Source organism: Diceros bicornis, chromosome 3 (genome assembly GCF_020826845.1).
Source record: "Diceros bicornis minor isolate mBicDic1 chromosome 3, mDicBic1.mat.cur, whole genome shotgun sequence".
In the NCBI taxonomy this organism is placed as follows: Eukaryota; Metazoa; Chordata; class Mammalia; order Perissodactyla; family Rhinocerotidae; genus Diceros; species Diceros bicornis.
The window spans coordinates 42,483,891-42,511,803 of NC_080742.1; the positions used below are offsets into that span (position 1 = coordinate 42,483,891).

General features: G+C 35.4%; 1 protein-coding gene across 4 annotated transcripts in view; it reads right to left on the bottom strand.

Moving 5' to 3' along the window:
• Nucleotides 1–12,553: 12,553 nt before the first annotated feature.
• The window catches only part of CRPPA (CDP-L-ribitol pyrophosphorylase A), a 264,411-nt gene continuing 249,051 nt past the window's right edge, over nt 12,554–27,913 (bottom strand). For all 4 annotated transcript variants that reach the window (XM_058526629.1, XM_058526606.1, XM_058526613.1 and 1 more), the window contains one exon: nt 12,554–14,358. In XM_058526629.1, the coding sequence (XP_058382612.1) occupies nt 14,254–14,358 (105 nt within the window). In that variant the 3' untranslated portion in view covers nt 12,554–14,253. The remainder of the gene's footprint in view (nt 14,359–27,913) is intronic.

Here is a 27,913-nt window from a genome sequence, read left to right on the forward strand (position 1 = left end):
GGGAAAACAAAAGAAAGTTTATCTTTGATACTTTCTGCCTAACATTAGCTCTTTTTACCATACGTCTCCTATTCGCCAACTCCCACCTCCCTGCCACACTGTAGGAGCACGGATCTTTAATCATGACCTTCTCTCCCTGCTATATAGGGTAGGTATGGATTAGATTAGTGATTCTCAAGACAAGTGAGAGAATAAGAGAGGAAAGGAGTGGTAAGAATCTTGTCTTGTTTTAAAAATTGTTTTAGTACTATAATTTTACATCTTGAAAAAAATATTATTTTCATGACGAAAACTTCAAAGAGAACACTTCAACTAAAATCTCTTTGCTAATATTAGGTTTTCATTGTTGCTGTAATAAATTACCACAAACTTGGTGGCTTAAAACAACACAAATTTATCATCTTAGAGTTTTATAAGATAGAATTCCAACATGGATCTCACTGGGCTAAAATCAGGGTGTCAGCAGTGCTGCATTTCTAGAGGTTTTAGGGGCAAATCTGTTTCCTTGCCTCTTCCAGCTTCTAAAGGACACCCACATGCCTTGGTTTGTGGCCCCTTCTTCTATTTTCAAGGCCAGCAGTGGTGCGTCTCTCTTACACTTCTCTCACAGTCACACCTCTCTGACTCTCCTTCTAGCCCATGTTTCCACTTCAAAGAACACTTGTCATTATTGGGCCCACCCACAATCCAGGATAATCTATTTAAGGTCAGCTGATTAACAACTTTAATTTCATCTTCAATCCTAATTCTCCTCGGCCATGTAAGGTAATATATTCACTGGTTATGGGGATTAGGATGTAGACATCTTTGGGGGGTCATTATTCTGCCTACCACAACTGGTGAGGATAGTCATAACATGGTAATTTTTAATCATAAAAGAGGTGCCCCTTTAAAGGGAGATGCAAAATGCAAATCAAAAAAGTGTTGGAGCATGAAATATTTAAGCTCACTAGAGGGGGACCAGGTTAGGAAGGCTGGGCAGCACTGGCTTAGTAATAATAGTGTTAACTATTCAGGAGGTGATTTGATTGAGTGAAGAAGGCAAATACATTTTTGTGAGAGCCTAGATTTTATTCTTAAATCTTCAACTGAGGAGTTGTGTGCCCTTGTGAAAGCCCCTCTGCCTGGAATCCAGTTCCCTTTGTGAAATAGGTGGTTAGACCTAACAATGCCTAAACAACTAAAATGATCTCAAAGTGAAAATAAGTAATATAGCTTCAGATATTTCCCAGCCCAGGAGTTTGATTTTAAAGAAAATGAAACTTTTAAAATTTGTGTCAGCCAATAATTAGGAAAGGTATTCCTTTTCCTTAACTATGATACCATTTGAAGTACAGCATATCACTGGGGTGATATGCAAAATTACAGAGAAAGCAATTTTGTACCTTTTGTTTGGGTTGTTTCCTTCATCTTTTTGACAGTTATTGACTCGTCTCTCTTCATCTTCTCCTTCTACTAGACTATGAGTTTCTCAGATAGACATCACAAATGAATGACAGTGGTCATAAATGCTAATGCCTACAGAAGCCAGGCAATAAAGAAAAGGAGGCAGAGTGTGAACATTAAGGAGTAGTGGGGCCTACAGAAAATTAGAGTGTGTGCCCCATCTAAAAAGGGGTAGCTACTCCTCAGATTGAGATCATTTGCCTTGCAAGAAAAAGGCCCCTCATTGCTAGATAGCTGCATTTTTATAATGAAATTTCTCAATTTTCAAACAGAGGGAACTCTTTTATATTTTAATAGAAATATGGAAAAACATATCTGTGGGTTAAATTCAGCTAGAGGGCTTCCAGTGTGTAAACTCTGGCTAATTTTCTAGTCCGTATAAAGATAAATGCTACAAAACATCACTCAACATCACTTACATAACACTGCTCTCACATGCTTGTGAGAGAGACAGCACATACTGGAGTACTGAGAAAAGGGTTGGACTACCCAGCATTAAAATATGACTTGAGTTAATATCTTTAAACATTTCTCCATTTTATTTTTATGATTATATATGAAGCATAAATACCTTTAAATAAACCTCCTTTACTATCAAAGCATAAATCAAGTTCTTCAAAAAACAATTTTGATAACGAGACAGGGATGGGAGGAAACATTTGGTTTGTAATTATCACAATGGATCATTCTGGTAATTACTGAAAGCCTGCATGTCATGAAACATTTGTAATAATCAAATGCTGAATTCTGTGCTTCAAATATCAATGTTAGTAAAATAAACAAGCATATTTCACAACTGTAGTGACAGAGGAAAATCTGCAAAAGACACACACACACACGTTATATATGTATGTATGCATAAATATAGATGTATCAGATTTAGTTTCCCTACTGAATTGATCTCAATGCATATGCTGAAGTCCAAACAAGAGAAGGAAATTCTACCACCAGGTGGAGCTTAGCTTCCATTAAAGCAGCAGATCTATAAAAAAAGAGTTCAAGAGGTTGTCTGAATTCTTTGCATAGGAAAGATTGAAGTAAAAGGCAAACTTCAAAGGAGACTGAGTGTTTTAAAAGTCTGTTACAAATGCCAGTTATCAAGGACTGTAAGCATTCTTCATGAGAACACTCAATGGATTGGGTGCTCAGTGGCCACTCATAAATGATTTGACAACTGATTTCCTTTCTGTTCTTTTCCCTTTCCTAGTATGAGAACATTGTTAAATTCCTATACTTTTAAGCACTTGCCTTTAAATAAAAATCACCAACACCACTATACCAGGGCTTAAGAAGTAAAATTACCAAAAGAAATTGCTTATATTATGTAAAGATGGAATTATTTTCATTACACACCAGAACATGTATTCTCCATTAGATGAAATTAAATTCGTTGCATAAAACATCGAATGCAGTGCCCGAAAGAGTGACCTGGTAATAAAAATTACTTCTGCTGAATTCACAAAGGAGACAACCATTTCGTGATTAATCCCTACCAAGTCAATGTTCTACGTGTCTATGAAAAGCTTATTTTGTGTTCAAAGCACTTCTAGGCCTTGCCGAGAAGCCAATTGTAAAAAATATAAAGTTTGTCTTTAAATTGAGGAGAAAAGATGCTATACAAATTAGTGTACCCGACTTGGCATATAAACTAAGTGGTGAGTTGTGAACATACACCTTGTAAGTACTATAAGAATGAAGAGAGGTCAAGGAAGGTATGCTAGTCGAACAAAAATAGGAATGAATATTGTAGGAAGCATGGAGATGGAATCAACAGAGGATACAGGACGTGCTCCCAGTAAGACGAAGAACATGAGTCAAAGTGCAGAGCAGGCGTGCGGTCAGGAAGCAACCTGTCTGCTTCCACTGCAGGTGCATTTTGGCCTAAAGAGTAGAACTAGACTGCAAATAGTGCTGTGGACTAAGATGATGGGCCATAATAAAAGACAAACAGTGGATTGACTTGCTTGAGAAGTAGGTGGAGAGTTACTGAAGATTGCGGGTCAGGAATACAGAATGAGAAGGACATTCTTTACGTGGCTTACGAAGGGAAAGAAAACTGGGGAGGCTCATTTAGTATTAAGCCTGCCTGCTTAACTTCTTTTATACCTGTTACCAACATTTAATCTTCTAGATTCAAAGAAAATAGAGAGGTGTACAGCAGGCCCTCTACTCTTAAGTTGTCTGGTGGTAAAATACTTAAGTTCTACAACAGTGGGAAAGTACTACATAAGTACGGATGTAGAAGAAATAAATTAAATGTGTGTAAAAAGATATGATAATAGAGCACATCAGGCAGCAAGAGCATGTTCAAGGGCACAAGGCAAAAGAACACAGTGTGATCAGGAAATGGTAAGGGGTGTGCCGGCACGTGTGGCATACAGGGAGTGAGTGGCTTATAGCGATGAGGGCATGAACTGAAGTGATGGCCTCAGAAAGCAAGAAAGCCTAGATTCAAAGGATAGGTTCAAGAAAGACAGGCTGTTGCGTGGGGAACAAGGTTAAACAAGAGGGTCCACGACTCCAAAAGGGGAAGAGCAGCGAGCACTGGTAACACTGACAAAACAAGAATTTGGGGAACAAGTCAAACTTGGGGAGAAAATATAACCACAGCTTTTGATGAAGTTTAACTAAATAGCAAGATATCCACGTGTGAAAATGTTGTGCAGTAGGCAGTTGGAGACATGATTGAAGTTTGTGTGATATTCATTGGGTGGGGGAGGCGCTTGGGAGAGAGCAGAAAACAGCACTGAAATCTGAGGCATTCGTCATCAGCATCCCTCATTTAACACTTCACAAATGGAAGCTAGGATTTCTTGTGTAATTCATTTGTGCTTTGCTCTCTGTGCTCTTTCCTCCCCCTTACATTTAAGCTAGTAGCCTGGCTTTATGTTTTCTTGCTGCGGGGATTTGGGAAGGTAGGAAAGCAGAAAGAGCCTAAAATTACAGGTGCTGCTGGTTCTGGTATAAAAGCCAAACTCCGTTAGATTTACTAATAATCCCTGAATGAGAGAAGCGAGGAAGAGCCTTCTAGGTAAGAAGGGAGAGAGTGAGATACCTGGAGATCAAGAAGAGGACGATGGGACCCAGGAGTACAGGGAGCCGGGCCATATTGCTGGCCCTGTAGGCACAGTGGTGACTGACAGCTGAGGACTAGAGGAACATTTGTGATACTCTGATGCTTCTTGAGACCCAGGATCCTTATACCTCCCTGATGAAGAATGCCTGAGGTTGACTTTTATTCTAGCCCCACAGGATTGGGGCATGAAATAAGGGATAATTTTAAAAAATGGATAGTTTTGGACACATGAATTTATGAATTGAGATTCTAACACATTACATATGCTTCAATAGTTTCTTAGATATCACTTGATCTATATATTGTCTCCCTTGTTAAACAGGGTTATAAATTTTTCAACAGTTTATATCCCAACAGATAAAGGCATAATTAAATGATTGCTGATACTGCTACTGAACTGAAATTACATTTTTTGCCTGAAAAGGACCTTAGCAGGTTACGGTTACATTTAATGAAAGCTGGAGTTAAACACATAGGTAAAACTTAATGCTTAGCCTCAAGGAAATTACATCATAAAAGTGGACAGAGATGGGGCCAGCTCCAGTGGCCTAGTGGTTAAGTTTGGCACGCTCCACTTCAGCAGCCTAGGTTAGGTTCCCGGGCATGGACCTATACCACTCGTCTGTCAGTTGCCATGCTGTGGCAGCAACCCACATACAAAATGAGGAAGGTTGGCAGCAGATGTTAGCTGAGAGTGACTCTTCCTCTGCCAAAAAAAAAAAAAAAAAAAAAGGGGACAGAGATGTATACAGAGAACAATTCAATAAAACACGTAATCAGTAAGTGAAGGTATCCACTGGTGCTATGTGAATACCAGAGAAGAAGGATGTGTTGCCCTATAGGATAGTTTAGGGAAAGAATTTAGTAGGAGGCTAAGTGAAATCTTGAAGACTAAGGCCATAATGATACAGAGGATCCTCTACTTCAAATGCCGGAGGGTTGTCTCCTCTGAATTCCCATCGTTACCAAATGATATCACTAATTTCACTTTTACCATGATACTTTCCATTGTCATAATTTTCACTTGTTTTTCTTAACTTTCCAGAAAAAAAGGTCCAGGAGAATAGAAATCCTACCTTTTATCTCTTTGTAGAATTTCCATGGGACCTAGAGGTCTTGAACATGAGAAATGCACAATAATTAGGGACCAGGTTTTGGTCTGCTACATAGTTCTCATCTGAATGACCAGGAGACATACATCTGTTGCTAATGACTAACTCTGCCAGTTGGCCTGAAGACCTTAGGAGAATAAGAATCAAAACAAAAACTGGAACACAATTGAATAAGTAGACTCTAAACATTTTTTATCATCGGATCTATCATTGGCCATTTCTTATTGTTATTTAGGATAACTTTTAGATCCTATTGATGACCAGCAGTGTAGAAAGAATTCAGAAAATACAGGATTTGGGTACTGGCTGTGCCACTTACAAGCTGTGTGATCTTAGGATCCTCACTGGGCCTCTACGAGCCTCAGGCTCTTCTGTAAAATATGGATAACTGAGCTCTCAAAAAAGTTACATCAGATATGTGAAAACTATTTGGTAAAGAGTAAAACACAACTTAATGGTAATTATTATAACTAGTCTGTCTCCAAGATATTCTTTTACCATAATAAAGATCACAGAGAATAAGGAAAAAAATTAGTCTTTTACATATTTTGCCCATATTTGTATTACTTTGTAAAATCACCTTCTTTAATTTATTCAAGTCTCATAAAATATTTCTCCTAGTTAGATATAAGATATTTTTGGAAAAACAACTCTTTTTAGAGTGTTACAAGTTGACCATGGCTAAGACTAAAAAATCCAGACCTCGGGAAATGTATCAATATTCACACTATTTTGCATTTAACTTGTTGTACACATAAGCATGACTCTTAACGACAATGGATGATAGTGCTTTTACCTATTCTAGGGACTGTCTAATCCTGATATAAGAAGTAAGCCAAGTCCTTTGGATGGGGATGTAGTAGAGGCTAGGCAATGCTTGCTCTCTGATCCAGGATTAGCTGGGCCCAAACATTCAGGAATTGAAAGTGTTTCTGATAGTGAGTCAAGTGGAGACAGGCCTGATGTGAGTGGCAAACCTACATTTGCTTCTCTCTGGTGGCAGCAAATTTCTCTGCAGCAACAGAAAGATGATTGCAGTTTCAGTGACCTGCTTGAAGTGCATGCATCTGAGATCAAGCTCTATGAGGGTCTGGACGAGCACCCAAGACTGATGCTCTGGATGCAAGGACAGCCCCTCCTCTGGGGCTGCAGCGGGACACCTAGGGACAATTAAGACTGTCAGTGGCAGAGCCCAGTCGAGTGGCTTTCTCATGAGGGTCATCGGCAACAGAGGTAACAGCATGAAGACAAGATGAAAAATGAAGGGTAAAAGAAACTGAGGTACTTGTTCTAGAGCATGCATGAAATTGCTGGGGAGGATACTGTGAGTCAGGTTAGTTTCTGGCAGAAACCATGTGGTTCATGTTTTAATAACTTGGGTTTAAAAAAACACGAGTGTAAAATCATTTTTACATCACAGGCTAGGGAGGCCACCAATATTATATACAATCACTTAAAAATTGTCTTGAATCTGCATTGCCAATGAGTATGGTTAATCACGTATAATTATGTATAAATATGCATTTATTATGTATAAAGACGTACACTATATTTTCTCTATTTTCCCAATTATTTTAAGATAAACTTTGCTAGATCAGTGTCACCTAATCTCTACAAGTTCTTCTCATACGCGCATACAAAGCACAAGCTCAAATGCAATTATTTTAGAACAACTCTTTCAAGAAAATGTTGACATGAAAAAAAATTTTTTCTCTTTCTTTACATTCTCTCTCACTACACACACACATACACACACAATCAAGAGGAAATTAATGGAGATACAATAATGTTGAAATTAAACTTTTGGGTTGTCTTTGTTAAGAGGAAATTTTACATTTAAGTTTCAACTCTGGGACAAAGGAAATGAAAAGACCACAATTTTCAATTCATATGCTGAGATAGACAGTTACAAGAAGAGAAGAGTGTGTATCAAAAAAGCTCTAGAGGAAAAATTCCCAAACCGTCAAATTGTCCTTTACTATAACACAGATTTATGCAGATGTGTAAAGGGAGTCATTAATTCTTTATTAATGATAAAGATAAAATAATTTACATATTATATATATTTAGTGTGCTAAAAGAATATAAAACAGCGGCTTCAGAGTTGAAGGGTTGTTTGATTTTAAGCAACAATTAAAAGTTAGTAAAACATAAATAAAATTCCATTTAAGCAACAGATATAGTCTTGGAAAGTAGTAGTGTTATGCATTACTCCATGATTAACCCAAATCTTTTAATATCCATTAAGATTGCCAAACCAGAGTCAAGCATATTTGGTCTATAATTTGCTTCTCCCTGCTATCTTATTATAGCATACTGCACTTATCTTAAATTCCTGATTTATGGTAGAATTTACAGATATTCCCACCAGGATCCTCAAAACTCTTAATTTGTTTACATATTTTGGCTTCCTTCCAGATTTATGTGAACAGTAACTGATCCAAGAAACAAACAGGCGGAAATGTCTTTGAATAGCATTCTTTTACTATCAGGTCATACATATCTCCATTCAGTAAAACAGGCAACCGAATTCCTGAACTGGGCAGTTCAATAATACATTTTTAAAACTCAGGTGGGATTAAAGAGAATGATTTTCTATTCAAACAAGAAAAGAAAAAGGAACTATGAACTTAACAGGGTCTTAAAAACACACACAGGATGGAAAAGAAATTCCTCCAAACCATTGAAAAAAATTAGTAACATAGATTTTATCATCTATTTCCTTCTCCTCAAAGGGATGTTTTGTTATCCACTTAGACTGAAGAGCTTGCTTTCAACCAAATTAAGAGCTTAAATGTAAAGAATAGGACAGAAAAAAAAAAAAAGAAAAATTTGACATACCAACAAACTAACCAATTTCAATAGTCCATTTTATAATGAGGTAGAACAAAGAACAAAATGGATAGATCCAAAATGGCAAAACTCCAGAAACCTCATTCAGTTAATGTATTAGATGTGCTGCCAAACCTTATCCAAATAACCCAATTATTACAGTCTACAGACTAGTGGAAATTCTTACAAAATTGGCCTCCATGTGGAATCTCAAATCATGTCTCCACTCAGGTCAAAAAGATCACTAGGATTGCCTTGTTGAAGCTTTTGCCTCTGGGCTTAACTGCAGTTTTGCAAAATGGAAAATGAGGGAATGCATCCAGGTAAAATTCTGAATGTAGATTTAAATCAGATTTTTTTTTAACTTTAAGTAAAAAACAGTCCCTCCTATTTGTAATCCAATTCCCTGAGAAACTGTCCAAAGTAGAGTCAGAAATTCTGGATTTCCATACTCCGTTTGGCTTCCAGTGTGCTGGGTGATCATGAGCCCTTAATCTCTGCATCTACCTTTTTGCAATTGTCATATCACAAGGTCGATACAGACCTACCACACAGAGATCCTACAGGATTAATTAAGGTTAAACTGAAAGAAAAAATTGCATTTGACAAGCCAATCTTCATCCATGTTGCTAAAGAGACCCAGATGTTTTAACAAGTGTTCAGATTATTTGGTAGCATCCTCGCTAAGTAGAGAATAAATTTGCATAATGCATTTCAGTTGTGAAGACATTTTTAAAAATCAAAGATTCCAATATTTCAGATGGGAAAAGAAAAACAGTCTGGCTCCACTCAGGCTAAGCTCATTATACCATTCACTCCAAAATTTTCCCATTGAGCAAACATTATGGACACACGTGTTTAGAAGAGTCTCATAGCAAGGGGAGACCTCATACTTCCTCATGCCTGGGCATTTCTCTAGACTTTCCTTTCTCTTGTAAAGATGGTGAATGGACTTTAACTTCTCTTTTGATGTCTTGTTGTGTTGCTGAGGCACAAATGGCTATAAGCAACTCTGGTTCATTAAGAAAGTACTTGCTTCTACTTTTTCATCTTACACTTTTGTTATCCAAGTATATCTGCTCATTCATTGCTGGAGGAAATCCTTACAACTGGAGAGCTCACAGAGACGGCATTGATAACAATTGTATATGGGTATCAGTCTTTGTAGTTTTACTGGCACATGCAGATCCAAGTATGTTCCAAAATACGTTTGCGTATTGGGGGTGGTGATGGGCAAAGGAAACAAAGAATACAGAAACACTGAAAGGTAACAGGATTTACCCATTTTCTTTATCTTGCTATTAAAGAAAAAAAATATTTGAGATCCCGGTCCTTGAGAGTTATTCTTTAAGGGATCTTAAAATAGTATGTTTTGTAATATTGTATAGCATCATGCTTAGGAATATAACTCTAAAGTTAAATAACCAAATTTGAATCTCTCTTCGCCTACTTGCTGCTTGGGTGACTCTGAATAAGTTACTCAAAATGTACATGCCTCGGTTTCCTCATTTTTTAAACAGTGATTGGTATACTACCTAGCACATAAAGTTATCATGAAGAATAAAAACATCATGTACATGTAAAGCACTAAGATCAGTTTCTGGGACACAGTAATCATTTAATAAATGTTAGCTATTTTTATTACCTATTATTTTACATGCCCATATTTTAACTTCATATCATTTCAGGCCCAAGAAAGTTTAACCTCTTTTGAAGACTTTTCTAAAACAGGTCTATTTTTCTCCTTTAGTAATTTTTGAATAGGGAAGTAGGCATTCTCAGAACCTTTTAGTACTTTGGGACCATCGCTCTGACCAACATTTCTCCTCCTAAGCATTCTGCTTTAACAAAATGTGCCTCTCCACATACATCCCAGACTTGTGAGGGCAAATATATAACACACTGCCACAGATCTTTCCTTGGTTATCAGTTGACGTGCAATGAAGATTCAAAACTCAGTACTAGCCAAAAACTGTGAGCATCTATTTAGCTCACCTGTCTGCTGGAGATCAATGAACTGGGCTAGGTGCCCCTGCTGATCTCAGCCAGGCTTGTTCCTCCATTTGTGGATTAGTGGAGATCAGCTGATCTGGGCCTGTTTTCCTTCTAGAGACAACAGACCAGGCTGGGCATGTTCCTCTCATGGTGGTGGCAGATGTGGAAGACAGCAAGCCGCAACGTGCTAGGTCTCTGAAGTCAAATCTCAGTGGAGCACTGCCACTTCTGACTCACTCTATTGGTTAAAGCAAATCACATGACGAATCTCAGAGTCAAGAGGTGGACATATATTCCTCCCATGGAAGCCAGTGGAGGGAAAGAATACTTCTGAACAATAATTCAACCCACCACACCCATGAAGACATTAAGTGATCACAATATTCTTTTCCACCATGCCTGAGTAGAGCCTTTATATCCTTAACAGCCACTACAACTACTAGGAAACCTGCTAAATATGAGGGAAAGAAGAAAAAATTTAATTGGCACTTCTGGTTTTGCAATTTTTTAATACATTTTACAGAATAATATATCTGGGTCTCAAATGCTATCTTTCTATGAGGTAAAACATCACATCGGTATATTTTGAGAATAAATGTTATATTTATTCAATTGAGAATGAGTTAGTTTAAAAAAACGTATACACTAAATAATGAAAATTGCCATTAGATTTGAAAATAGCAATTTAGTTATTCATCAATTACTTATATTTTGTTTTGTAAAGGAAATATATCTAGAATCTTTAATAAATTTGTTACTTTTCATTTACAAAATATCCCCAGAAATATATCTATACATTTTCACAATTTTGAAACTAAAAATGTACAAGAACACATATGTGTTACAATGCCAAACACCACTTACCTAGCCATTTCTACTTATTTTAAACCTTATTAATAAACAGAATGTACTTTTCATTTATTGTTTATTTTTGAATTAAACTTTTAAAATATCTTCACTGTTTTTTCCAAATGGCTTTCTTAACATTTTAATTTAAATATTATGATTTATGCTTCCTTGACATAGTTTCAACATTAAAAGGAAGTTAAATTTACAGATTTAACACAAGAAAATGTTCTATTGCAACTTGATTTTTATAAAATGAATATTATATTTATATATAAAGTAAAATTTGATAGTTATAATAAACTAGCATGGGAAAAGAGAGTTTTCCTGTTAAACCAATGCAAAATGCTTAAAGTGACCACAATAAGAATGGGCCTGAGTGGAATATAGGGGTCTGACTCTTATCTATAGAAGAGTATGTTTACAACAAATCATCTCTCAAATTGACCACTTTTATGGCACACAAAAAAACTACCTCTTACCAATATAAGTCATTAATCAAACGCTTGGTCACACTGTGTTAAAATCCTAAAAAAGGCTAACTTTAAATTGCATTTAATTTAGTAGCATACGTTTAGAAAGAAAGTCTTTCCACAAAATTTCCACAGGTACAAAGCAATTTCAGCAACTCTGAGGCATCATTACTATTATTTTTAAAGAAATTTTGGAAAATAGAATGCAAAGGGACAGTTCTCATGAAGGTAATTAAGTTTACAGAAGCAGAGATGAAAATGTAACTTTCAAGTTGCCTCTGAATCTCTTCTTAACAAATAGCTAAAACAACTAACTTATCTTTCTCTCTTGGCCAATAATTCTCTCCATTCCCTTCACCCCTAGCTACAGTTTCTGTATGTTGGAAAGAGGATCAGAAAGCTAAAAGCTTCAAGGGCTTCCCTCTGGCCAGTGGACTGATGTCTCCCTCCTCGTCGGTTCCTCCAGTTCTCATCAGGGCCTCCGGCTCTTTTCCCACAGCCTCTCTGCTGGATGTCGTTTGCCAGCAATCATGGTTACACAGGGAGAGGAGCTTGACCTTATTCTCAGTGGTCCTGAGTTTAAGCCCTGCCTTTTGTTACTAGGTAGCCACATGGCTTTGGGTGGCAAGGTAGTTAAAGGTCTCTGAGCCTCAATTTCCATCTAAACAGTAAAGGATGTGGGGAGATTTCTTTAAATTATTTTCAATGCTGTGAATCACTTTGCAGACTATAAAGAAAAAAATCAAATGCTATGATGATGATGATGATGATGATGATGATTTCACAATTTAATATTTTATTAACTAAACCTCATTACACTAAATGTTTCCAATCACCTAGGAAAGTCATACTAGTTGCTCCAGGATAAATTCTAGTTTGGCATAACATTCCATTATTAAGTTGAAATCGAAGGTAACTCAGCCAGCACTCAATAGACACAGCGATTTTGCTGTGCCATGGATATGCCCAGTTTCCTACCGTGCACTTAAAAGCACTCACCCTCTCTTTAAAACCTCGATAACATTTTCCCTTTTACCTTTATGAGCACTTTCAAATCTTAAAACATTTTCACCTGAAGACTTCAACAGGCGCGCTGTGTGGATCTTTCACAACACAGCCAACTCCCCTTGACAACGACATAAACATTCTAACAAAAATCCACACATTGCCCATGTATTTTCATACTCAAGATTTCGAATTAAATGATTTATTTTATATTCTTAACATCCCTGGATAGAGAGCAAAAATGGCAAGCCCAGGAATTTAGATCTAAGCCTACATTCAAACAACACATTTAAGAGAATGAATTGCAATAATTACTCCATGTCCATTATATTCTACTATTACTTAAATGTAAAATATAAACTCTTTTATTAATGTAAATACTTGAGAAATATAGGTAAAATCATCCAGCATGTTAAGAAGAAATTGCACAAGGTAGATATTGCAAAGTCTACCTTTAACTGAAAACCTTTCATGCAACTTTTATAGTTTCCACATGCAGCCTAAGCCCTGGAAGAATCTCATCAAATGTGCTTTTATAAGGTCAATGTATATATATACAATAAAAGGCATCTCTAATGACTGGATGTACATATTGTAAAATGTAATATAAGAGAAAATCATCAATATTTAAGATGTATACACCAGTGGAAATTTGAAAGAATAAGAACTTGATTTAAAAACACAGCAGTGTCTGTATCAAAAGAAGAATTAACTTAATTCTTGGAGGTGCATTGACTCCTGCCTTTTAGAAGAAGACGTGGGATTGACCAAAATAATTTCACTTTTATGAAGCTTTCTAGTCCTTTAAATTTATTCAGAAAAATCAGAGACCTTTTAAGTAAGTCAAAATTTTATATTTCATCAACCAAGGAAAACATACAATTTTAAAATAGTAAAAAGCAGGAGGAAATGACATCTGCTTTAGGGATCTAGAGCAATGTGAGGCCAATGGTGAAGATATCTGAACCCGAGTTCCCTGTTAGCTCCTGTTTTTTTTTCTTTATGGTGTAGAAAATTAGAATACAAGTCAAAATATCACATCACAAGAGGACAATTTTAGAATTAGGAATAATCCTGAATCCTCTCTATTAGGTTCATTATAGGGTGATTTACTAATTAACACAGAGATAATAGTTGAAGCTTTCTAAATTCTCATTCCTTGGAGGATTAGCTCACCCATTATCATTTCTGTTTGATCTTTCATGCCTCTGTGAAAAGATTATGTGAAGGGTATTATTTTCCACTTATCCTTTTCTGATTCAGGCAATTTATATTTGACATGCACAAAAGTAAATTTTTATTTCACAGATATAAGCATTGATCCACTTTTATAACCCAAGTGTCACATCTACAAATTATGAGATATAACAAAACTTAAATATTCTACCACATACAATAGGGAGGGAAGCACAAAAGAGATACGTAGGTAAACATTTCTAAAAATTCAGTAGGTAATTTTCTGTGTTCTTCACGCTATCAATAGCTGACCAACAAGTCCAGCATTTCTTTCTTTGATTAAAGTGGCAATAATAGCGGCACCTTGCCTTAAACTTTCCTGTAGCCTCTGCTTATCCTGAAAAGAAAAAACAGTAATTATTTTAGAAAGATGTCACACATTAAATTGAACAAGAAGTTACTTTTCTTTTTTAAAAAATTTATTTATTCTTAACTTTTTCTCCCCAGCTTTATAGAGATATTACACATAACATTGTGTAAGTTTAAGGTGTACAATGCATTGATATGATATACATATATATTGTGAAACCATTATTACAATAAGGTTAGTTATCACAGCCATCACCTCATATAGTTACCATTGTGGAGGAAGGGGGTGAGAACATTTAAGATCCACTCTTTTAGCAACTTTCAAGTGTATAATACAATATTGTTAACTATAATCACCATGCTGTACATTAAATTCCCAGAACTTATTCACCGTATAACTGGACGTTTGTACCCTTTGACCAACATCTCCCCATTTTCTCCACCCCTCATGGCAACCACCATTCTACTCTGTTTCTACGAGTTCAAGGAGCCACTTTTCAAGGTCCAGTGCTCTCTGGCCTCAGCATTCTATAGAACTCAGACCATAGCCACTGGCATGGACTTGGTCCCCCAAATAAAGGAGAAATGCTTTTGCAAGCACTTTTCATTATAGACAAAAAATATTTGCTGAAGATACCAAGAAAAACACTGACATAATTTCAAATGCTAACAGTATGAAACAAAAGATGATTTTCCCTTAATCCAATATCTGACCAACTTTGGCTCTTCACTAAAGTGTGAATATTTCACCGATGACGCAAGCCTTTTCTTCATCCCCTTCTGAGTGTTCTCCAACAACAGACTTTGTTATAAACTGTGAGTACTGGTGTGGGGAAAAAAAACCTGCTTGTTGTTTGTCAAGTTTAGGATCAGGCAAATTTGTGAAATGAGTTATCTTACAAGTTACTAAAATGTGGTTTTGTCTTTGAAATCATATTGCCTATGAAAATATGTTTATTCTAATTATTTGGACTTCTTGAAGGTATGAGGGGATGATAATATGAAGAGAAAAGGAAAGTGGAAATAGAGCTAACAGCTTTAAGGTCTCTGTGTTATGAATTGTGCTATGTTCAAAAAAACGGATCTGATAACCAATCTCTAAACTTTGGCATCATCCTTAATGTCTTATCCCAATGTTCAATATGTCATTATGACCTATTGCTTCTACCTCCTTAACGATTCTTGAATCCATATGCTCCACTCACACTGCCATTGCCAGCATAACACCTCTGTCCTGAGTTACTGGAACAATCCATAAACAGTCTCTCTGAAGTCTTGTCCTGTTCTACCCTATTTCCCACACAGCAGTCAAAATATTTATTTTAAAATATAGATCTGATCATATCACTATCCTGCCTAAAATCCTTTGAAGCCTACCTATAACCTTCAGGATCAAGTCTGAACCCTTTACCTGGTAATGAAAAGAGTCTTTTCTCCTTCCAGCCTCTTCTTGCCATTCCCTTAAAATCACTCAATTCTCTAAGCCACGTGAAACTGTTTAAGATTGCCCAAACAGCCATTTTTCTAAGCTTTCATCCCTTTGCACCAGCTAACCCTTTGCCAGAAAAGCTTTCCCACTCTCTTCCTAGATTAGCTGACCCTAGTTACTCTTTGTGGTTCAACCTAGGTATCAGTGACTCTTGAAATCTACCCTGACTCCTATCCTCCAGCCCAGTTTGGGTGAGGTGAATCTATGTTTCCACAGCTGTGAATTCCTCTAGCACACTGAATTCTAAAAGTGTCTTTTGAATTCTAAAATAGCCTTTTCAGTTGACCATCTATTCCACCAGATGATGTCTCTTGGTGTAAAGAATTTTTCATTTTATCTTTGAATATGGAACACTTAGTTCAATGCCTAACACATGGTAGCACTCCACAAATTATAACAAATTCAAAGCAAAGGAGGCTCTGACTATGGTAGAGATATCATCACCTTTTCAGTTTAACTCATTTGTTAACAATGACCACTATTTGGTTACTCAGTTCACTTCTATTTGCATATTTAGCCAGAAGCCTATTCAAGAAGAATATAATCAAGGCATTCCATGATCACCAGGCCTCCACCAGCCCAGGCCTTGGGTTTCTCATCTATGAGGATGATGGTGAGAGACCACCTTGGCTTAAGCTACTTTTTTCCATCAACTTCCCTGATCCTATTCTAAGGGGTAGAGCTGAGGAAGATGCACAAGTGGCTAAATGGTGGCTACTTTGCTTCTTGCAAATGGGTTTTAATGACATTTCAATACTGGATTTCAAATTCTGTACTGGTTTCCAGGATATCACGAGACTTAAATCACATACACAAATCATTCTAAAGCCAAATATGTTGGGGCCTAAAATATGATTCACTTAAAAGGGAGTAGATATCATTCATGACACACCATTCATAAACACAGAAATAAGTATTCTAAAATTGAACAAAATACAAACCAACTATAGATATTTGTACTTAATGATTAATTAATTACAGTGTTGCAGGGTTTATAATACACATCTACTCCCAAGACTCATTTATTAAATTGAGACGTACAACAGATGATGATAATTAAGGTTTCCCCTTCAAAAATAAACAGAAAAACCCTCTCTGTAGAGCCTCTTTGAAACCAGCTAATACTTGTCATAATGAAAGCAGCACAGTAACAAATGAAGAAACGAAGGGGGAAAAATCTGTTTAAGATCCTAGGGCTAGAAAAAAATCACATTTTTATATCTTAGAATAAACCATATATGCTCATTTTGCTAGCTCCATAACTTACATATCTTTAGCTAATAAAGAATTTAAGTAAGAATGTTCTCTTAAGGATTAATTTACTTCTGCAACTTTTTATAGGCACCATTTGGAAAGATTAGAATTTAGTGAGAAGAACTTGTGTTATTCCACCGAATATTTGTTTGCCCTTTCTGCCTGAGCTCAATCAATTGACTTATCTCTGAAAAATATGGAAATCTAAAAACTGATTAAAGAAGATGGTGAGACAGACATATACTCAAAATATTTCTAGTATGTGCAAAGATCAGATATTCAAACAATTTACAGATTCCAAACTCACCTCAAAACTCTATATTTCTGTAAAATTATTGATAACATGAGTTAAAAAAAGCAAACTCAGATCTTTAAAAAGCATTTCTTGCTGCCAGTGGATATGCAAAACAGTGTTTTTAATCCTTGAGGAGGGTGAAGAGCAAAGGGGTATTATAGGTGGTCATTTTAGTATCATTCACACATATTTATGTATATGTACATACATATATTCCCTTGTGTGTTCCAAATATTATATAATATATAATAAAAATAATAAAATATTATATAATAAAAACTTTTATTATATAATGTTAAAACTAAGTAAGCAAGGTCAACATGAACACTGAAAAATCATGTTGATAGTATACACTCTTGATATGATGTGATGAGAATGGCATTCACCTCTGTGGTTTTCCTCTCCAAAACCCATAACCCCAGTCTAATCATGAGAAAACCATCAGATGAATTCCAATGGAGGGGCATCTTGCAATATATCTGACCAGAACTCCTCAAAATGTCAAGTTCATCAAACACAAAGGAAATTGGAGAAACTGTCACAGCCAAGAGGAGGACACATGACAACTAGAAGTAATGTGGTATCCTGGAATAAAAATACATTAGGTAAAACCAAGGAAATCTGAATAAACTATGGACTTCAGTTGTTAGTAATAGGGGAAAGTGGATACAGGGCATATGGGAACTTTGTACTATCTTCTCAATTTTTCAGTAAATATAAAAATTAAAGTGTAGTATTTTTTCAAAAAAAGTAAGCATGTGTTTAACTTAAAAATATTTTTCTTGATTTTAAAAATGTTTATGTGCCATAATTACAGAACCTGAGTTACAAAGGTAATTTATTTATTTATTTATTTATTTTTTGTGAGGAAGCTCAGCCCTGAGCTAACATCCATGCCAATCCTCCTCTTTTTTTGCTAAGGAAGACTGCCCGTGCGCATCTTCCTCCACTTTATATGGGACGCCGCTGCAGCATGGTCAGACAAGCAATGCGTCGGTGCTCGCCCGGGATCAAACCCGGGGCCACCAGCAGCCGAGTGCGGCACATAACGGCTATGCCACGGGGCCAGCCCCTACAAAGGTAATTTATTTGTGTGCACTAGCCCATTTGTATATTTCTTGATAAAATATAATATTCCTTTAATAAATTATGCATTTGATAAGGACACAGGCTCTACAGTCAGATTGTGGGTATTCATACACTGGCTTTGACAATTTTCAAGTAATCTTTGAGCAAATTATTAAAGTTTTATAGTTCTCAGTTTTTTCATCTAAAACTGGGGCAGCAATGTTATCTATCACACAGATTTTTTTGTAGGGACTAAATCAGATAAGATATGGAAATCACTGACACCTAATAAATACTCAATAATGATAGCTATTAGAATTATAATTTTTATGGAGTATACTGATTTCAGCCAAGACAGAGTAGCTGATATCACCCACTCACCATATATAACCATTAAATCTGGAAAACTACATGTAAAAATATTGTTTGCAGGTCTTAGTAACCAATGAGTGTCTACAACCCTTGAAAGTAGAGCCCATTAGCTAACATTCACTCCAGCTGTCTTGTTGAGAGAATTTGTTCAAACTATAGAGATATAAAGCCCAAGTAGAGAACGACAGTCCCTCTGGGTAGAAAAGGTACAGATTACAACTCAGAGTTGTCAAGGTGGCTTGGATTTGTGCAAGCAAGGTCTCTGAGAGAGGGAAGTTGCAAAGAAGCCCTAGAAAGCTGCCAAAAATTCCCCTTCATTCTTTGGCCAACTCCTCAAGTGCTTGCACAGGAAGAGACTCAATATATTCCTAGCAGAGAATGGTTGCTGGGAAGCTGGAGAGCTGAGCAGAGATTTCAGAGGCTGCACTGTGCTGAGAAGGAGGTTAGAGGTGAGGCCAGGTAGAATGAGGAGACCTTAGTGAACACCCATGGCTTTCAGTTGAGATCTCTGCCTACAGCCTGGGAATAAAGGCAAAGCTGAATTCAACCTGCCCTAACAAAGTTTAAGCAACCTCCAGAAGATCGAGCTGATCTTCCAGCAAAACAAATGCTTGCCAGAACAAATTTTAATATTCTTTGGAGGAAGCTAAAATAAGCTAGAGTTTTTATAACATTTTGTAACTAAAGTATGTCATATAATAAAATATTACTAGATGAGTAAAGAAGCAGAAATCAAAGAAGCAGAAAAAATAACCCATAAAGAAGGGGAAAAATAATCAATTTAAGCAGATCCAGAAATGATCCATAAATTGGAATTAGCATGCAAAGGTTTCAAAATAACTATGATTAATATATTAAAAATAGAGGAAGAGATGGAAACAATGAAAAAAATGGAAATTTTCAACATAGAATTGGAATCTATAATAAAGAATATTTTACAATTATAAAATATAATATTTGAAATTAAGAATTAATTGGACTGGTGTAATACAAGGTGAGCGGAGCAGAAGACATTAGTGATCCTGAGGAAAGGCAAAAAGAAATACCAAAACTGAAGAACAGAGAGAAAAAATAACAAATTTTTTCTCTCATCATATAATCATCTTAATACTTTATGATCATATTACTACTCCATTTCCCTATTCCTTCCTTATCTACTGCTACACCCCACCACCACCACCAAGAATCCTGTTTGGAACATTTAGAAAACTGCATATGGGTTATCTCAGTAGCCATGTCATCTGGGAATATTTACTCTATGAAACAAATAAGCACAAAAAAATGTCGACCCCATGGGGCTGACCCTGTGATGTAGTGGTTAAGTCCAGCATGCTCCGCTTCAGTGGCCCGGGGTTTATGGGTTCAGATCTTGGGCACAGACCTACACCACTGTCAAGCCATGCTGTAGCAGCGACTCACATACAAAATGGAGGAATATTGGCACAGATGTTAGCTCAGGGCTAATCTTCCTTACGCAAAAAAAGGGGAAGACTGGCAACAGATGTAAGCTCAGAGTGAATCTTCCTCAACCAAAAAAAACCAACCCCAATCCTAGGAAAGCAAGGTGATGTAATGTACATAACTATGCAAAAGACTAGACTGTAGGTAATACCGCTACAGCTGGGCATAAAAAGATGAGGCAATTCAGAGCGTGGTAAGATCACATAATGCTGGAGTGATTCCTGAAGGAAGTGGAACCAAAAGAGGAGAAAAAGAGGAGGCAAAGACTGCAGAGTCCAGAATGGACAAGAAATATTTGGGGAACAAGAAATCATGACTAAGCTTTACTGTGACATATCAATGTGATAAGCTAGACCTTACAACGGTATTGCAAGAAAAGTAGGTACACAAATTCCCACAATAAAAAATAAAGAAAAAATTACTGAAATTAAATTTATCAGCAGTTTATTTACTATCTGTAACTCTAGCAAGTTCCAGGCTGTAAGTTTACCTTGATTTCTACTCTCCAGCCATAAAAAGCATAAACTATCAACATGGCACACCAATGTTTACACAGCCACACATAAAATCAAAAACATACATTTGTTGAAGTTAAAGAAAAACAAGGATATTTAATGATATGTGTTAATGTCTGCATTTTCTTTTAAGTCTAAATTATTGTCACTATTGTAATTACTTGTTTTATCTTACCATCCTGTTAACTTCATAACAATGTCAAATTTGTGACGAAAATCTTAAAAATCGCAAACTCTATCTATCCTCTCATAAAACAATAAAAATATAACTTCTAGCTGAAAAACACAGCATTTACTCTCTCTCCTGAGTACAACTGTATTATAAAATAGAAACCAGTCAAAAAGGAAAAAAGAATATAGTAGTCAGATGTCTTAAAATACTGGGAGGGAAAATATCAAAATGTTAACAATTGTTATTTTTGGACGATGGATTTATGGCTATTTTTATTTCTTCTCTGTGTTTTGCTATGTTTTAGAAGTTTCCATAATGAACACAATTTATTCTTCTAACAACAAAAAAATGAGTTATTTAAAAATTTAGTTTCAAGACTATTTAAATTCAGGGAACTAAATTTGATTAGTTATCATATAAAATCAATAATACAGAAAACATTGTCCAAATTTCCAGGGAACATTTATCTCCATAAAAATCTTCAAAATCTATACAAAGAAAACATTTTTGGTTTGAACATTTTAATCTTCAATAAAAGGTCTAAGAAAGAATCATACTAATAATTCACAAGGTCTTAGCTTTCTGCTGACTTAGAAGTAGAAAAATATCATGGAAGTCAAGCTAAAACTAACAACAAAAATTTGTACTTAATTTCATTTAGTATGTTAACAAGTTCTCATTGAGATCTTGAAGAGTTTCCTAACAGTGGGATTTTTTAATTATTAGGAAGAATATTAGACAAAATATCAACATAAAATACCTATTTTTAATTTTTTATATCCTCAAACTGAATTATTTATGATTAGAATTTACCGTGGATTTTATCCAGAAACTTATCATATTTAGCTATTTCTCTACCCCTTGTAATTTCAAAATTAGGACGGAATATACTATGTTTAGATGAAATATGAAGAAAAGTTCTAATTACCATTATCTTTTAAACACATAAGGTAATTCTAAATTTACTCCATAGTAATTAAGTCTTGTCAATGGAACCTTAGACTTTAGTCTTCTTGTACATGTGGGGTTTTTTTTGGTGATACGTAGGTTTCCTTATGATGGCTATATATATCTATCATCTCCAGTAGAGTAATGAAGTCTCAATGCAGAACTCTCATGGGACTTCTAAGCCTTTGGCAAGAATTGGGAAAGTAGGAGATTTCTTTATTTTCACCTAAGATTGGGAAAGACAGCAGCATCTCCATAATTCATAGTAGCTCTTCTTTTCTCTCTTCCCACTGTTTACCTCACAATTTGGACAAATAAAGCCTGCAGTTGCAGAAGTAAATTGTTGAGAAGTTACACCTTGCAAGTGTGTACAAGTGATGAATTTTCTATAATGCCCATGTCTTCAAAATCCCTTACTTACTAACTGTCCCTTTCAATTTTCTCAAAGGACAACTTTTGGTAAAACTATTCCCACTGTACATAAACTTGAAGAACTTTTTAAAAGGTATACTTTAAAGCATTAAATCCTAGCTGTACTATACAGCTCTCAGTACTTGAATTAAAGAGAGGTAAACAAATTTATGGTAGGTATGCTTTTAGAATCAAATTTATGTGGATTTTGTAGAACACCATCTCAAAGAATAGCAGGAAAAGCTATGACATCATTGTTGTCCAAATTTTTATAGACAACTTGAAAGGAAATCTTCCAGAGATATTCATCCTCCATACCCATCATTCCTAAAGAACACAATGTACTCTGTTAAAAGGAAAACTATAAAGTTAAAATATATGTATATATATTTAGGCTTTAGAGTCTTAGGAGATTAGACAGCCCTTCTTGAAGAGTAAACATTACATTGTCTCAGCTAATTCCATACCTAAAGCTTAATTCAATTTCCATGAGTTACAAAACAGTCCTGAAATTCAGGTTGCTTGTGTTTTAATATTCATATCCTTCTGCCATCCATCCTTGTTTTGGTGAACTCATACAAAAATTATCCAAACGCCGCAAATTTTCAAATACTCCAAATAAAAATGTGCTATCTATATCTATAGACACATATCTATCTACGTCTCTATCCATTCATCCATACCATATATAATATACAACAATCCTAAGTTGTAGCCTTTGGAAGACTTTTAACAGTTTTATTACATTTATAAGATAATTAATATCATACCAAAATAATTTGAGGCTAAATTTCCTTTCTATATACATTTTGCTGATATGGAAGAAAAAAAATCTAATGGTGACACACTGTCCCCTAGTGGAGATGAAAATAAAGGTTTGGTGTTTGTAAATTTCCAAAACTGCAGAAAAAGCAGGAGCTACTGACAGAGTTTGAGAAAAACAAAACAGTCTTCTCCAAATGAAAAGCATTTACGTCTAGATCCTTTGAGAGCAATAGCTGTCTCCCAAAAACCTGGATAATAAAATACCAGTGAAAATGCACTTGTGTTTAATTATTAACACAATCATCACAGAAATTTTCATCCCCTTTATTCTCTATGCCTAGCACAAGGCCTTGCGCATACTGTAGGTGCTCAATAAGTATTTGTGGACTGAGGTAATTAAGAAAAAAGAATTGGCCAATAAAATCGTGAGGGGCAGCACTGTTACTTTGCTGAACAGGAACAGAGAATAAAGACAGAAAAGACTCAAATTATGCAGTGCTCAGAGCCAGAGTGCAGTGGGATAAGACGTGGGCAGCCAAAAGCACCAGATGTCCAGCCTGAGGAACAAGCACTTCATTATTGTGTCAATTATTTCTAGATCTGGAATTTGTCACACTGTCACACTTTATATTCTTACAACATCATTCATAATATCAATCCCCCAACTTAATAAAGTTGAGAAAGCAGTCTCATACACAATGTCCCTTTTAGTTAGCAAAATGTTTTGATCCTATACAACTCACCCAACAGTTACTGAGTCCTGCTAGTTTTCTATTGCAACATCCCTCACCAGTCACACTCCAACCACTCTAAGTCTACATCCACACCATCCTGTACCTGGATTCCTCTAGGATGTCCTAACTGGCCACTTCTCTTTGCCCTTGGCCACTGCTCTAACCTCACTAGAACAACCATTTTCACTCTATCAAACCCACATTACTTTCTGCACAAACTTCATCTTAGCATTGAAGACACTCACAGTCAACCTAATCAACCCTTCTAACCACAGTTCTCACTTCTTTACTACACAGAAACCACTTTTGTGGCCATACTGGTATAATCACTGTTACTCCTTCCCTAGTAAAATGGTTTCCCAATAATTGGCTTTCTAATTCAAATTAATATTCAGAGACCTGGTTGGGCTGACTTCTTTTTACGAAATCATCTCTTTTACTGAACATCAGTAATTTACATTATCATAGTTTGTCTCACATCCCTTACTAATATTTTTATTAGCTTTACATATGTATAGGTCTTTCTTAGCTAAATTGTGGATAGGAAAAAGCAACTCTTTTGAATTAAATTCTAACATCAAATAAAGTACTATACCCATAGTAGGTACTCAATAAATTAATTTGCTAATTAATTCTATAAAAATCTGGCTTTATATATGCCTATTAAGACATCTTTGAAACCTCAAAGTTTTTAGGTTAAAGATACATCATTATGGAAATAACCACCTAAAAATAAAAATAAGAAGAAAACTTGTATCTGTACTTGGAAACTGAAAAGATGTCAAAAGCCAGAAATTTGTGCTACGTGATTCCCCATCCTGTGAAAGAAGGCCTGTTCTGGGAAGTAAGTGTAAGGGATATTGATAAATTTACACTAATATACCCAAGTCAGGAGGATAAAGACAGACAAGGAAGCTGGCATTCTCTTAGATAGGGTGGCTGCATAAGCAAAAAAGCTACATACTAGGTGTTGGTGGGCAATGGGTTCTGCTCCCAGAATGCATGAGAAATGATAGGAGGGACAGAAAGATTAATCAGAAGTATTTCTTCTAGAGTGGGATGGACCAACTTTTATTAGAAAAACTATTGATAATTTCTCTTGGAGCAGAAAGACTGATTAAACTTTTCCCATAAAATTTAGTTTCAAATTTATAATTATAAACTTAAGGCAAGGAAAGAACTAAAATAGGCCAATTCAAACATATCTTCTTGGTAACAACGTGTGTGCGTGCGTGAGAGAGAGAGAAAGAGGAAGTTATTGTTAGAATAGTTTCGAGCAGTTAAAAAAGAAAAAGATTCCTGGTTAGTGACCATTAGACTCTTAAATGTTGGTTAAGTGGGTGAGTAGTTAGTATCCAAAGTCTTAATCTCAAACTTCCACATACAAGTGTATATCATTGAAATAAAAGCCCTGTTTCTTCTAAAAAGGAGGCTTGGAATTATAATCCACCAAAAAAAAAAAAAAAAAAAAACAGAGTTCTGTCCTGACCACATTGATGCCAATTTTTGTCATTCTCAACTAGCAAAAAACTAGCCTGGCAAAGCTCCCTCCAGAATGGAGATCAGAAAGATTGTTTCTCATGGAGAAAGACACAGATGGTAGAAGATTGCCTATAGTGCCTCTTCCCAATAAGGTGTTACAAAAAAAACCAATAGATTTGTGAAACAATTTTCTAGGTGGAAAGAACTTTCTGGAATCATCAAAATTATACATCTCTCTCTGAAATGACACTACTAGGTGAAGACAACATATTAGATATTTTCTGATTTTCAGTCTCAGGAAGATTCAAGAAGAAGCTTCAACCATAGAAGTGGGCTTAAAGTAGGAATAATTTATGCGATAAGAGGTTTCATGCAGATATTAAATATTAAGTATTTTTTAAATATTAATTTCATATATATATTAAATATTAAGTATTTTGAATAAAAAAACCTCATTGGAGGTGGTGTAAAACCTACTTTTTCTACATAAAGCTGAATTAGATAAATAGAAGACAGACTTGAAAATGTCTAGAACTCAAGAAAAGAATAAAGGAGTGAAAATAGTGAGAGAAAAGTCAAGGCATTAATTAAAGAACTAAATCATATAAGGGAAACCTGGGGAGAAAACACAATATATATTGCAGAAGTCATTATAAAATGTATAAGACAATTCCCTGATTTGAATAAAGATCAGCATCTGCAGATAGACAGATATCATTTAGTGCCTTGCAAAATTAGTGAAAAAAATCCCCAAAAGAAGCCATACTCAGATGATAACTTCAAATTTAAAGATAAAAATTAAACAGCCTCTAGCAGACAACACAGATTATTTTGATTAGATAAGAAGGGCTGATGTGTAACTTCTCTGGAATGCTAACTACTACCAGAAAATGAGATCTAGGGAAAAGATTGTTACCTAAGAATCCCTGCTGACTGTCAGAAGAACAAAAAAGGAGACATTGTGGGATATGCAGGGGCATATTAAGAATGCATACCAAGTAGTGGAGCCTTTCTTAAAAGAAAAAAGAAAGGAATATTTAAAAATGTAGCTTATCCAATGATGAAATAAGTGAGGAAAAAAATAAGAAGGGTGACTCCTTTCAATGACTTTATTTCAGGAACTTACCTGATACCAGGTTGTAAGCTATAAATTAAGATGTCACTAGACAGACATAAAAGGTTTTTTCCCTTATGGAATAGGTAGTCAGGCAAGTCAGATAAACACACAAATGCATTCATAATTGCAAGTTATGAAGAAAACAACAAACCAATTTAGTATCAAAACACACCCAGCATCAGAATTTTCAGGCACAAAATATTTTTAAAACTATGTAAAAAATAAATAAATAAACAAACATGGAATCACAAAAATGAGCAAGAAAGACTAGGCTCTCAAACATATACAGAATTGAAAAAAAAGCAATTTAACTTTTACAAATGAAAAACATTGCTGAATTTAAACAAAAAAACTCAAAGGATGAATCAACAAGAGATTAGACACAGCTGACAAGAGAATTATTGAAACTGAAACCAGAGTTGAAGAAATTCCTCAGAATTCATATCAGAGAAAACAAGGAATAGAAAATGTAATCGGAGGTTAAGACATTTGGCAGATATGATAAGAATTTCTAATACATATTTAATCAGAATCCAAGAAAAGGAGAATAAGACAACGAGGAAAAATAATAAAGATGTTATTGCTTAAAAAGTTTCAGCAGTTATGGAATACTTGAATTCAATCATAAGGGAAACCCAATGAATTCCAAGGTGGATAAAAAAGAAGCTCAACAAGTAGAGAAACTGTAAGGTAACTGTGGAACACTAAATATAGAGACGATCTTAAAGCAGCTAGAGAGAACACACCAACAGAAGACTAATAATTAGACTGATTCGACAACAGTTTTTCTCACAGCAATAATGGTAGCAAGAACACAATGACATATTTGCAAAATACTAAAGACAAAAAGCAAAAATTAACTCCCAACAACAATAACAACAACAACAAACTATCAACCTAGAACGCCTACACCCCCCCACCCCCAAACACTATTTGTCAAGAATGAAGACAGAATATGGGCTTCCTCACATAAAATAAAACATAAAAGTACTCCTAAAAATTCTCTGGCACTAAAGGATGTGCCTCAGGTGGAAGGGAAATAATTTCAGAAGGAAGGTCTAATAGCGCAGGAAGATATAGAAAATAAAGCAGCAGCACTAAAATAAGTATATAAATCTTAAAAAAGCAGTGTCTCCAGAAAATATTAAAAATAACATTTAATTATAGAGAGTATTTAAAAGAAAAAAATAAAAATACTGTCTAAGAACAGTACCATGAAAAGCAGAAGGTGAGTGATCAAAACAAAATGTTCTAGATCCATGAAACTGTTGGGAGAGTGATTAAAATACTAACTTAAGATTTTAACACAATTATGCAAAGTAAAATTTCAAAAGATGTACTAAATGTCTAAAAATAGGATGTGAAACTTGTAAAGCAATAGAGAGAAAACGGAGTGAAAAACAATTGGGGCTTCTAGGTGGCTAAGGCCAATGGTGGCTCTCTCAATATTTTTTCCAAAAACAATACAGAACAAAAAGAAGATCAAATAAAACTATACAC